A 14,322-nucleotide genomic window follows, 5' to 3' on the forward strand; every position below is an offset into this window, starting at 1 on the left:
TGTTCCAGTACCCCAGATGCAGAGTATAATACAACAATCTACCTGACCCCGTGTGCCAACGGCCCAATTCTGCATAGCCGATGTCGATCTTCTCCAATGCTGCCATATGTCATCTGGGCTCAGGCTGATTCTTAATGCTACATGTAGTAGGACAGTGTCATTTATGCACAGTACATTTTTATTTAACTATTATTGTAAGTGTTCAGCACTTCAGCACTAACAGTATTGATTTAACAATTGCAAATTTACTGTGTTGTTTAAAAACAGGCAAAATTCTCATAGTAAAAGCTAGTAAATGTGCAGGCTGATGCACTCTCCACAAACCTGTCATAAATGAAACCTGTCATAGACGATCCCAGAAAGCTACAATGCTGCTGGTGAAATAAAGCTCCTACCAAGTTGTAAACATCCCTAATGACTTCCACAACCCAGTTTGCCAGTCTCTGCTCCAATCGTCAAACAGAAAAACAAATACTCAGGCTGGTGAAAGGATTTGAAATGCCTGGACTGGACACAGTAATGAGCATCAGATGCATCAGGGAAAGCGGGCAGAATGATTGTCTGTCTGACAAATTGGAAAGAAGGATCTTTAAAAATGAATGCTGGTTTAAAATAAACTGTACACTTAAACTACTGCTTAGGGACCAGTCTCATGCTTGGGGTAGAGGCTGATGAAGACTGTAGAGTGCAATATGCCAACTCTTTTAGCAGCTGAAATTGCCACATGGAATAAGTGTTGGGGACTACTGACAACATAGAATTGCAACTTAAACTCTTGTTAAATGGGATTACTTTAATTACTAAGTTTAAAAATAATCAAAATTTACAGTGGCTTCTGGGATACGTCTTAGTTTTACAAGGAATCTTTGTGTTTTTGTTTTTTTGTATTTTTTTCCCTCCTCTTTTGAAAAAATTACAGAGAAAATTACAAGAACTGGCTGCTGAACTGAATGGTGCACTGATCATTTTTGTCCACTCCAGGTACACATTCTAGATTCTTTTTTCAGGCAATGTAGCTTCACATGGGAAATAAATGTCTTAAAGACATTAATAGCTTTCCAAATTGTGAACAAAAATTATCTTAATGAAATCTAATTGATATTGGAGGTTTTTGTTGTTTAAATAAAGCAGAAATAATATTTTAAAGTTCTGGAATGTGAAACTTTTTCCCTCACCATAGTTCAATAGAGGGGGTTCAAAGAAAACACAGACATACAAGGAACCTCAAACACAGCAATATGGGTTGCTACGTATAGACCTCCCGACTGCGTCTTTTTTTGTATGAGTGTCTGCTGAAACAGAGCTCAAACTCAAGAAATATGGCTAACAGGGATCTTTCCATTATTTGCTCCCTCAAAACCTTACCAGACTACCTCAGTTGACCAACAAACTGGAGCTAAAGACTAAAGTATTTTAATAGTAAGGTTTGAGAGAACCACCTGGAGAACCAAGTGGGGTCAAGGCAAAAAATGTAAAGCTACATACATTTCAGATTATTAACAGAATAATAGTGAGAGGACAAAAAGCAAGGACAGCAACACTGTCTGGTGAGGCTCAAGAATATCTGTAATTAAACAGTTCTTTCTTACAGTGTTAAAAGTAAACCAGATTACATGGATTTTTTTTAGCTTTTGCAAATGAACAGGGTGTTAAACAGGCCTGTTAAACACCATCTGAGCATTTTTGCCTTGAACTAAACCACATAATTTATACAAAAAACATCTTAAAATACATTTTTTGCACATTTAATTTAACATTTACCCATTATGAATTGCATTTGTACTGATATTTGATTAGTTTAGGCTGACTGACTCTTTGCCTATGATGAATATAAAATAAGTGGCACAACACACTTAAAAGCTGCATTTGACCTTGCTATTTTTGCATTCATGAGACATTATATGTACAGCCTTTGCACCGCACCACTTCTGGTGTTACAGAATAAGTAAACAGTATCTCTGAAATAACAACTTTACAGGAGAAGTTAAACCCTTCTTAACTTTCAGCCAATGTAGTAAAAAACTGAAGCTGGTCTCCTCTCTTAGAATTTCAATTGCTTTCTTATTCTCATGATGGCTTTATACCAAACAAGTTTTCAAGGACTTTTTTCAGTTTTTGAAAAAGTTTTTGCACCCACAAGGGCAGCTGGGGCCAAAAGTTGCTTCTAAATATGCTCTATTTTTAACAGTTTGTTTGAAATGTCCACCTTGAGCAAGACGGGAAATAATCCCAAAAAGTATGTAATGTAGATTTAGTCTTGCAAATAGTGACCTTTACAGATTTTTAGTAATAATAATGTGTTTACATGTGAGAGTGTGTCACACTTTACCCAGATAGCATGAAGAATGGGTTCAACTCAACTCATGTAGAGCAGCATCGGTTGAGACTCGGCATCGGCCACGCGGAATTGAGCCAAATGTTGTTTATACTTGTCAACCAGAGAGTTGGCAAAAGTGGTGTAGGCTGATTGCCATACTATACTCTGCAACCGGGGTGTTGGCTTAAGTGGCGCAGGCCGATTCCCATATTATACTCTGCAAACAGGGGTGTTCGCACATGCAGCATTCAGCTTGGATGTGAGTTGAGCATTTGGGCCAGAAATTAGCCTAGGTTCAAAACAGGACCGGGCATTTGCAGCTTAGAAAGGGTCTGTATGATTTTATGATTTTTTTTTGCTATCTGGGGAGTCTTTTAAAAAACAGAGGCTGCATCCAAATTGCATACTACACCCAATACTGTAAGATATAAGCAATATACTGATCTTAATAGTGTAGGTTAGGCAGTATAGTACATTAAATATTAGTGTTTCAGACCTCAAATAATGCGAAGAATACAAGTTCATTTTCATAAAGTTTTAAGGGGTTCAGAAATCAATATTTGGTGGAATAACCCTGGTTTTTATTCACAGTTATCATGCATCTTGGCATGTTCTCCTCCACCAGGTTTACACACTGATTTTGGATAACTCTATGCCACTCCTGGTATAAAAAAATAAGCAGTTTAACTTGGTTTCATTGCTGTGATCATCAAAACTGTTTTTTTCCAGAGCTGTTTATGCACAGTCAACTAAAAGCATCCAGCCAGTTAAGTCATCTGCTGTGGTACAACAAACTGAGACAAACCTACTACTAGGCCTTAATCCCTTAATGTGTGCAATCACAGTAAGACAAACCATTCAGCAGTTTAAATTCACACCAGTGAGCCTGTTAAAGGACATTAAAGCAGGATTATCCACACTTTCATTCTTCCCCTCCCTGCAGCCCCCATCTTTTACACAATCCTTCTAGGAACACCCTCTGTTCAATATCTGTCTCATGTTATTTGTGAAGAAAATGTGCTCCAGAAAGGCCCACTTGTCTACTAATCACATTCCCTACATTGTCTCATTTAGGAGACTACAGTCACATAACAAAATGTTCATGCAGCTCAGAAAAAAATCAGCTGCTCTGTAACTGGTATACAAGGCGTGCTCCTTATTAGAATACTTAGCCAAACATTTACAAATGGAGGAAAAGTTTCATGGTCTTCTGATCTTGAAGAAAGTCCACTATGTCAATATTTTTGCAGATGATAAGGCAAGATGGCCGCATCCTTCAGTGTCCAGCTGCAGTCTTAATCTCTGCTGAGCAGACAGTTCCCTGGATTCTCATTGGAGAGGGCCGCAGTAATAGGATAGGTAAGGGATTACAGGTAAGACGCCCCAGACCTCCAGCTTTGGCCGAATCCAGTGTGTCTCACCCAAGCATGGATTCAGAGGTGCAAATGTACCACTCTCCGTCACTGAGTGGGATCTGATCTATCTTTAGCATCTCGATCGGGGGGATCACCACACCAAAGCTCGGACAGACCACCACATACGGATTAAGTGACCGGGACCAAAAACTTAAAGAACTGTTCGGGTTAAACCAATTTGACCCAGAAATTCGGAGAGGCAGGTGGATTCAACCTTGGATTTTGGATTTCAAGAGCTATTTTTGCCTTCTGAAGATCTCATCTCAAATTCTAAAAACTAAAAAATCTCCAAACATCTCCAGAACCATTCGGAACCATCGTTGGCTTTACTAGAAGTTCTTGATTGCCTGGATCTGCAGCAATTCCCATCCACCTTGAAAACCTTCAGAAGCAATTTCAATTGTTTCATTTGTTCCAAAACTCCGCCACTCTTCTTCTACTTCTACAAACCCGGACATTCTCCTTTATCGTGTTCTTTGTGAACTTCTAAAACTACTCGGCTGTCAAAATGGTGTGGGCTAAAATGAAGTTCCCCTTTGAGAAAAGGGTGAAGCTGGCTCAGGGGTTATGGCTTCTGTCCTGGCTGGCTACGTTAGGTGGAGCGATCACCTTCTGCCTTGGCTGTTTCCTGAAGACAGAACTACGCAGAAGGGCAGAGGTATTTAACACACCCATGTACCCACTTTAAACACAGTCTTTATTTTGTTATTCTATATAAATGGAACATGTAGAATCTTGATGCTTTCTTGGTGTCTTTTAGTAGCCCTGTACACAGGGCATTGTGCTAATGCTACATGCACGACTACCAGTGTATCTTCTACAGGCATTTATGTACTACACTGAATGTAACACTGAAACACTAAATCAATGTAACACTGAATTCTTTTCCACATTAATAATAGTCTTGTTTTATATAATAGAATCATGTACATGACTATTTGAATGTAATAGAAGCTACATATTTCTATGCATTAGTTACAGATTGTTACAGTTTGGGGAAAATGTCAACTAATATACTGCACTCTATTTACAGAGTTTTACACTATTGTTGTTTTCACATAAGAACTTCAGAAAATGTCTGTGGAGTATCAGGTCTGCACATTATCAGACAGAGCTGTCCTTTTACACATATAGCGTACAGCTGGAGATTTTCAGGAGGCATGGAACCACCCAATGGAAATCCTCCTAAAAATGATCTGCTCTATTCTCTCAGACAATAAAGTCTGGAATATGTCTGGAGTATTTAAGTGTTTTTGTATAGAAATGTATTTAATTCTTAATTCTTGATGATATATAGCATTTTCAGTCATTAAATTACTTAAATTAAATTTCAATTTTACTTTCTAAAATGTGTCACTTTCTGATACATATTGGATATATTACAGAATACTATTATACAATTTTGTATATTTATCGAAAAAACATGGTCTTATATGAAATTTAAAATTTGTTCTGGAACCAGTATCTTCAAAACAAGCAATACATAGATTAAAATATACATATTGACAACATTACTTGATTGAAAATACATATAATATGCTAATAAAATGCTAATTTGTGATAATATACCTCAAATGACTAATTTAGAACATTTAGACATACCTGAAATATCTGGACCGGATTAACCTAGGTGAATATAAATATTACCTAAGCTGGTTAGAATAGGCTTAGGAGCTGTCCTCTCCTATGAGTAGTCCAGTGGCCTGGATGGATCATAATCTAGGTCATAATAATGAATCTGTCTCATCCACTATAACAACCTAGGAGGATTTAATTTGCCCCATTAAACTACTTACCTTATGGATCCTTATGGTCTCTATAAGGGTGTTGTTATGTAATTCAACAAAATATATGTGTTCTAACCAAACAAATTTAGTTGGATGTTCTAATAGTAGGCAGTAGTATACACTTTTTTTCTGAAACTAGCTCTATTTGGTTATAAAGAAAAATACAATACTATATTATATTATTTTTCTGCAATTTTTCTCTGAAAATCATCTGTTTTTACAGAGGATTCATGACGTAAAAATCACAATAAGGCCGCTTCCATATAAATACATGTCTAAATAATAGTGACAAAGCATATATTTTTATGTAAGTTTGACAATACAAAATTTGTTTGTAATCAGTGTAATAAAATATTGCTATATCAAAGTATTGCGATATCATGCTTCAAGTACTGTATGGATTTAATAAATAATTTAAATATAAAGATTTGTTGCAGACAGTGGTTCATTTTGTGTTGTATTTAAACCCTAAACAGTAGATGGGAGTGTTGCACCACTTCAGATCCCACTCTTCTGACTTGTACTCAGATTTTGTATGATTGTGTATTATTATTAATTACTTTCCTAAAATTTGATTTAAAATAATAAAATATTGGATGGCTTGCAAAAAAACAATACATCACAATAAATCTAATGGTAACTCCTATATCATGATACATATCATATTGTGTCATGAGTTTCTTGCCAATACACAGCCCTATTCAGAGTACAAATGTTGTGCAAAATGAGCAACCGCTAAAATAAAAAGGGGAACTGAGTCAGGGGCAACATGATGCTCAAAGCTTAAAACCTGTAGGAAGAGAAAGCAAACCAGTCAGCAATTAACATCCTCCAGATCTTTAAATACTTTCAATCACGGATAAAAAAAATCTTACAGCGAAACGCTTTAACATGGAATAAAGCTACATATATTAATAAATAAAAAACACAAAAGACGTAGACTGAATAGGTTTGACAGGCTCTTGAATAGGCCCTATAATAAAGCCATCCACTATGTGTCAGCAGACTAGCAACACACCAGACTAGCAATGCTTAGAGCTTCACAATAACCACCAAATCTTTCCTGTAGGTAATGGACAACACTGAGACCTACATTGTGCCCAACACTCTGATCATAGCAGGGATGGCCTCCATGGGCATCAACTACTTTGCGGGACGGATCTGCCAGGACGCCCTGGATGCTGAGCGTTTCCCGACATGGAAGACCTTTCTGAAGCCCTACTTCTGTTGCTCCATCTTCTTCACCACTCTCATGCTGCTTGGTGTTATCCTGAGCTTCATCATGAGAGGCACCCTGGAAGGCTCGCTGAAGGTCGGCCTGAAGAACGGCATCCGCTTCTACAAGGACACCGACACCCCAGGCCGCTGCTTCCAGAAACAGACCATCGACCGCTTGCAGATGCAGTTCCAGTGCTGTGGCAACAATGACTTCAAGGACTGGTTCGAGGTGCAGTGGATCAGCAACCGCTACCTGGACTTCAGCTCTAAGGAGGTTAAGGAGTAAGTGAGATTGGGAGTTGAGGAATAGGGTTTTAAAATAAGACTAATATGAGACTATTACAAAAGTATTGGGACATACCTCTTAATTACTTAACTCAGGAGCTACATTCAGTCCCATTGCCACAGGTATATAAAATTAAGTACCTACTTTCGCAGTCAGCCTTTCAACTCTGTTTGAGTGGTGTTTGCAAAAATTGGAAGCAATTAGGAACCACAGCCACAACGTATTAGACTACATAAAGTTGCAGAGCAGAAACATTAAGTGTTGAGGCCCATAGTGCCGGCACCAGCACTCTGCTGACTGAGTAACAGAAGAGTTCCTCATTTGCTGTTAGAGCCACACAGGTGGAACCAACTCCATAACAGAAACAGAAACTGAAGTATAAGAGTGCACAGTTGGGTTGGGTAGTAGATGGCGCCCCCCAATTGATGATGGTCAGCACAGGCATCTGTTTACTGATGCATCAGAGCTGGTTCACTGTGCTTTCCTCTGAGTGCACCAACTACACAGTGATGCTGCATCAGCAGCAGTTTGAAAAGAGTCAATAGCTGGTGTTGGAGCCTTTCTACTGATCTACTGAGACCTAAATCGAGTTTTTGGTTTGGTAATCACTGATAGTAAACTAAACAGTTGAAGAACACCTTAATTACTTACCCTGGGGCTGTGCAAAGTAGTGTGTACTCACAAATGGAACTGAGAAACCCTATTCCAGTTGTCACAAGCCCTGCTCCTGAAGATTTACCTTCCCTCCTATTGTTGGAGCCTTTCTACAGATAGGGGGCATCCAAATAAGATCCAAATCATTTTGTTGGTTTGGTAATCACTGATAGTGACTTGTTGATGAACACCTTAATTACTTACCCAAGACCCAAGGCCATGCCAAGGCTTTGGGCTTTGCAAAGTTGTGACTTCTCACAACTGGAATTGAGAAACCCTATTCCAGTTGTCACAAGCCCTGCTATTGATGATTTGCCTTCCTACAGAGTTTACTTTTATCCCAATTGTAAACACACCAAATTCAGGCAAACAAGGATTTCTGAAGGCAATCAACAGATAGGTAGGTTGGTACCAAAAATGTATCCGCTGAAAGGTAGATCTCCAGGAGTGGGGTAAGTGACCTGAAGACCCCAGAGTGCTCAGAGTATACTGTAGATATCAACCATTGCCACTTAGCTCAATATTAACAATTGTTTGACATTAAAACATTTAGCTCACTTAATATTTGTCTGTTGTTTAAATCAGGATGGACATACAGTATGTTGTGACGTCTTGTTTTTCCATCTACCCATTTCTTTGTCTCTTCTAGCCGTATCAGGAGCAATGTGGATGGACGTTACCTGTTGGATGGGGTCCCATTCAGCTGCTGTAACCCCAGTTCTCCGAGACCTTGCATCCAGTACAAACTCACCAACAACTCCGCCCACTACAACTATGAGTACCAATCTGAGGAAATGAACATCTTTGTTCGTGGCTGCAGGGAGGCGCTACTCAACTACTACATAGGCCTGATGAACAGCTTTGCGGCTGTGGTGCTGTCTGTCTTTGTGGTTCAGGTACTGAACAGTAGAAAAGACAGGAGGTTTGTGTTTGTTTGATTGATTTTGTAGAGTTTGTCTCAGGGACAACTGAAGGGAAGAATCACTGAGAAAACAGAGGCTGTGGTGAGCACTTAATGTGCGTCTTCAATCCTCATATGATTTTTCCAATTATAATTGAGACCGTTCATTACTTGAGGGACCCTAAAACCCACAGCAATCAACCACAAAGACATAAGGGCTGTGTCTAAAATGTAAAAAACTACTAGATAGGATTCTAAAGCAGAATGCAATCATTCTTTTTATCTTGCCATTTTTGTATTTGTCAAAAAAAGCGTATGACTTATGATATAATAGCTGTATGCTCATTTCTAGCAATCAGCTGGCAGTACTCTGGCAAAGTTAGGACGTATTGTAGCCTTTGTGATTCAGATACAGATACTTTCATCAAGACACTGCCTTCTGAGACAACAAGAGCAGCAAGACATCAAGTCAGCTAGCTACTTTCAGACACATAGCCAAAGATACAAAATGATTTGTGATTCCACAAATTCTAACTATATCTACCCCTTTACCCCTCCACCTCACTGTTTTCCCACAGGGCACTGTGCTGGCGAGCCTGAGGTACCTGGAGACATCCATGGAGGCAGTCCTTGGGCAGGAGAACATGGAGATCGAGACGGAGGGCTACCTGTTGGAGAAGAGCATCTCTGAGACCATCATGGAGTACCTGGATCCCGTGATGAAAATTCTCCTGCTCAACCAGGTGGAAGACGGGCAGGCCAAGGCGGAGGAAGGGGCTGCGGGGACGTCAGCAGCTCCGGCTAAATAACTTCGTTATTTGAAATAAACTAATTAATCATGAAAATTATCCCAGAAATTTGACCAAATGATGAAATAGAAAAAATGAAATAGTTGAAGATCTGAACAACAGAAATGTTTCATACTTTTATAACTTCTACTTTCATATCTAACTTTAACTTTGTATTCTTCAGTACTGTACAGCGTACCTTACCCCCCCTTTATTGTCTTTCAAAAACAAAAAATCTGCTTTAAACCATGCCTACCGTTATAAGCCATGGTACAAGTTAAGTACCTCAGTTATGTCTTACCATTTGTGATACAAAATATATTTTGATGACTGAGTTTGGCCTGAAAAACAAGATGGTTCTTGAACAAGTGTGATTCTTTAGTACGTTTGTATCCAGTACTGTAATTTCCTTCCCTTAAAAAAAAACTCTCCATCCGAACATTATTCTATGTAAATGTCAAACCCCAGTTTTTCAGACCAGTTTTCATAAATCCAGTCTTACAATCCTCTCAGAATCATCTCAGTCACCTCTGATCAGCTGTGACAGAGTGTGCATTACGATGACTGAATATGGCCCAAACAAACTGTGGCCACAAAGCTGTTCTGGGTGTGTTTCATTACTTGGCTGGATAAGCCTTGAGAGAATAAGGTTTCAGGAGTCTGCTGCGATGTTTTGCCAGCATTAGGTGATCAATGAGACCATTAATTATTCATCTGCAGCTGCAACAAGTTGAGGAGGTTCAAAATGCAGTCTTCCTGCTGCATTTTCCCAACCTGGGTCAATGCATTCCCAACCAGCTGCATGGTTATTTTTGTCTGATTCCTCCTCACATTTATTTTTTTTAAGCCATATGAAAAAAACAAATGACTTTTAATTAGCAGCTATATTCTATTTAACTTTAACTGTCTCATTTACACTGTTGTTTATCAGTAATATTGCACCAAATGACTGTCTAAATTCGGTTAAGGATTTTTTAAATTCCAAGACAAATATTAATTCAAATGCTTTCCAGACAACACATAAATGGAACAAAAAGTCCTATGAAATTTGAGAAAACTCCTGAAAAAAAAACTAAAACCAATATTGTTGTACATTATGCAAGAAGATAAAAGCATTGTAAATGTTTAAAGCTGGTGTAGTCAGACCTTGCTCAATGCTCTGCTAAGCAACAGAAAACATACTGCACTACAGAACTGCGGAAAAGTACGAGAGTCGGATTGAATAAAAAGTAACGTTTTTAACTGCTTCGTTGTGTAGTGCAATTTTGTCTGCGAATAGATATGCGTTGAAAGATCTCCCACTTGCCTCTGTCTTTTTGACTTCTACCTACTACCAATAATAAATCATGCACTTACAACCAAACACCCACTCACCAACACATGCACACACCCCCACACACAAACACACATACACACAAAAACTAGCTCACAGGCACAGCAGCACATTCACTTTGGGTTTCGTTTTTATCACATACTCAAGAACACACTCACACAAACAGGCAGGCAGGCAGGCAGGCACACACACGCACATGAGCAAGTAGGCATGACCCACACACACTCTCACGCACCTCTCAAACACGGCTGAATGTCAGTGGGTAGCTAGAATAGGATTATAGAGATGGATAAATGATGTCAGTAATACAGCGAGGGCCTGCATATCTATGCCCTCGTTTGTGACACCTTTTAAACTGACCCTAATCCAAGCTGTTAATACGCAAACTGCTGCCCAAGCACCTTCACTCTCACTGCATCCGAATAGGCTTCTTCAGGTAAGTCAGCATATAAAGAGGGAGTATGGTTGTAATATGGAAGTATTATCACAACTATACATGAATATATTTGAATACTTGGTCATGTATTTAAGGCAGTTTTGGCTATACTGTTTACAAACCACAGGGTAAATATATAGGGGCAGTTTCCCCACACAGAGATTAGGCCTAGTTCCAGGCTATATTTTCCTTTTAATGCAAAAAAAAAACAAAAAAAACATAGAGCACATAATGTATATTAAAGGATTTATTATTTAGCAATGGCACTCTAAGCAAAAAGACTTTGATTATTTCACCCTAAGGATTTCTAATCAGTATCTACATGCAAAGCAATGCAAACCGACTGAGATGTACTTAAATTCTAACAATAGGGGGAAAAAGCCAGGAAACACTGGTGTTTCTGATGCGTTTTAGGGATTAAACAGTTTTATAAACAGATTAGTTCTTGTATTTGACCAGGCTAAGAACCATTCAAACATTTGAAAAAGCAAATGGCTCTTAAAGCTGTCATGATCCACTGCCTTTACTCAACAATCATTGACAACCCCCATTTAAAACATAGAACATGGATTTTTTTTCTTATTACTAGGGCTGCATGATATTGAAAAAAAAAATAAAATAATTGCAATATTTGAACAATTCTGGAATTTTCACAAGATATTATCAAAAGTCCATGATCCAACATGTCATTATATAAATAATGCATTTTAACACAAATTATATTGGGCAGACTTGTCATGTCAAATGAGAATAGTGCCATTTTTATTTTTCCTTTAAACATTTAATAACATATACTTTATGTAACATTGCCCATGCCGACGTTGTTAAGGAGAAACAATATATTGTGCATTGAGTTTTTAGTTTTTATTTTAATTTCCTTTTATTCTACAGCAAGATTTGCAGTTCAGTGGGTAATTCAGTAGGTAAATTACTGTTAGATTTTATTCATGAATGCTCTACATTTCAGTGACTTTCGGTTTGGTTATTATCATTGTTTAACTGAAGCACAGATGGCATAGCAGTATTGGACTAATATCAACAGGAAATGCTGGGTTGGATACTGGAGGCATAACTAGAATAAAATTTAGAATGGAAAATTACACATTGATTTAAATCACACATGTGATTTAGAGGCAAATGTAAGTCTTAAAAAAGCAACAACCAATGTTGCAGTTCAGTAGATTAGTTTTGAGGTCTTATTGAGGTTTTATTGGACAACTATGATGTTCCAAATCAAACAACTGTTTCGTTTCCAATTTAGAGATGGAACTGGTCTAAATATGATTAAATATATAGTGTATAATAGCAATTATTATTATCATACCTAAGCCTATATTAGATGGATCTCTACATGATGTGTCCAATAGCTGATAAAGTAGAGTGCATTACATTACAGTACACACAGAGATACTACTCCTACCACTACTGTTACCTGCATACAGTCAGCACAGCTTCATTTGTAAAACAATTTCATGTGTTGGGTATAATAAATGTGGTATTTACAAGTATAAGGTAATGATTGCTGAAGCCCTAAAGCCCCCTGCTTTATTTCAGCTCTTAAAATGCTCACAGGACAGACTGCACACTCTCCTCCCAGTTTCACACTGACACTCAAACTGAACTCTGTGAGGTACTTAGCCACTGCGAGATCCTTCTTAAAGCCTGTTTTAGTAGCCTAGTTATGCAGTGTGTCAGAGGATTTAAATCTGAAGAGATGTGTGGGTCAGAAGCACCTGGGGGCAGTAAGGAGCTAAGCCCCATGTTCACTCTGAGAGTGAAAATCTGTGAGGTTCACGTTTATGGCAGAGCATTCATACTGTGCATTAATAAAATGAACTCTTATATTAGGAAAATGTCTTGGTTTAATTAATTATGATATTACCTTAATAAGGTAATTTCTTGGGATCTGGGGTAAACATTTTTATGCTGCAACAATAAAATGAACAATCTGAGATTTTGGGAAAACAGTGTTTGTTATGTTGTAAAAAAGAAACAAATAATCTTGATTATCAAATAATCAATTCCAGAGCTTAGAAAAACAGTGTTATGCCATCAAAATTAAATAATTTGAGAGCTTGTGAAATGTCAGTCCTGACACTGTCCGTCTGCAGGAGGGCAGGTGGAGCCAATTAGTAACTTGGAGAGTGAGAAAGCCGTAGGGAAGTCCGGTGTGGGTGCATGCTGGGAAGTTGAGTCTTTATAGAAGAGTTTAGAGTCTGAAGCAGGCAGACTGACAGCATCAGGACAGACATGAAAACAACGTTCGCTGTATCTTGATAACTGAAACCCTAATAACAAAACAAAAAGCACTTCACTAAAAACTAAAAAATGCTGTAACTAATTATCTAACTATTGGTTTACATGTGCAAATTCTAGTGTCTTGCTTAAGTTTGAATGAAGAAAATCAACAATGAATTGATCTAATTTGTAAATCTGTAATTGTCACTAGGTACAGGCCTGCTTACAGGCAACCAACTAACATCACTAACAGAGATTTATAATGTAAAATGTCTGACAAATGTACCAAAACATACTAACAAAACAACATATAAAATATACTTTAATGCTACTGAAAATGTTTTACTTTATGAAAAAACTGCACCTGCATCCTGAGCAGCTGTGTCACTGCCAGGTTTGGGAATTGCAACTGCTCTGTCCATATCCCACTATCACACATCTGTGGACCATGTCATCTCTTCCTTTCACAGACTCTTACAATGAGGGTAGTATCTGAACCATCATTGCGAGACTCTGCAACAGCTTCCTCCCCCATGCCATCCGATTCTTTAACACACAAGGACTGATCTGACCCTGAAACATTCTTACTGTCCCTTAATCTCCCAACATTGATGGAATCATATTTATTGTATTATACCTTCAGTTTATTTTTGTAAAGTATTGTGTTACTCTATGTTGTGCTATATGATCCCGAAGTAACATTATTTTTGTTCCACTAGGTACTTATGCTTCGTATTCCCAGCTTTCTATGCTTGTCTTTTGAAAGTAGGCTACAAACCTGACAGTCTCAGGCTAGAGAAACCAGTTCTGGGTGTTCACTTTCTTTCCACCAACTCCCTTTTTTCTTTATTTCTCTCTCCCTCTTTCTTTTACTCCCTCCATTCTTTCTCTTTTCCTCCCTGCCTCCCTCCCTTCTTTCTATTTCCCTCACTCCCTCCCTCCCTTCCTT

At 38.2% G+C, this 14,322-nt stretch overlaps 1 protein-coding gene across 1 annotated transcript; it reads left to right on the forward strand.

Moving 5' to 3' along the window:
- The first annotated feature begins 3,700 nt into the window (after positions 1–3,700).
- Positions 3,701–10,597, forward strand: rom1a (retinal outer segment membrane protein 1a). The gene is made up of 4 exons (XM_007253976.4): positions 3,701–4,390; positions 6,589–7,019; positions 8,327–8,573; positions 9,157–10,597. Exons 1-4 carry the CDS (start codon positions 4,241–4,243, stop codon positions 9,385–9,387), a joined length of 1,059 nt encoding a protein of 352 aa, XP_007254038.2. The 5' UTR covers positions 3,701–4,240; the 3' UTR covers positions 9,388–10,597.
- The last annotated feature ends 3,725 nt before the right edge of the window (positions 10,598–14,322 follow it).

The sequence above is a fragment of the Astyanax mexicanus genome, chromosome 1, assembly GCF_023375975.1.
Source record: "Astyanax mexicanus isolate ESR-SI-001 chromosome 1, AstMex3_surface, whole genome shotgun sequence".
NCBI lineage: Eukaryota > Metazoa > Chordata > Actinopteri > Characiformes > Acestrorhamphidae > Astyanax > Astyanax mexicanus.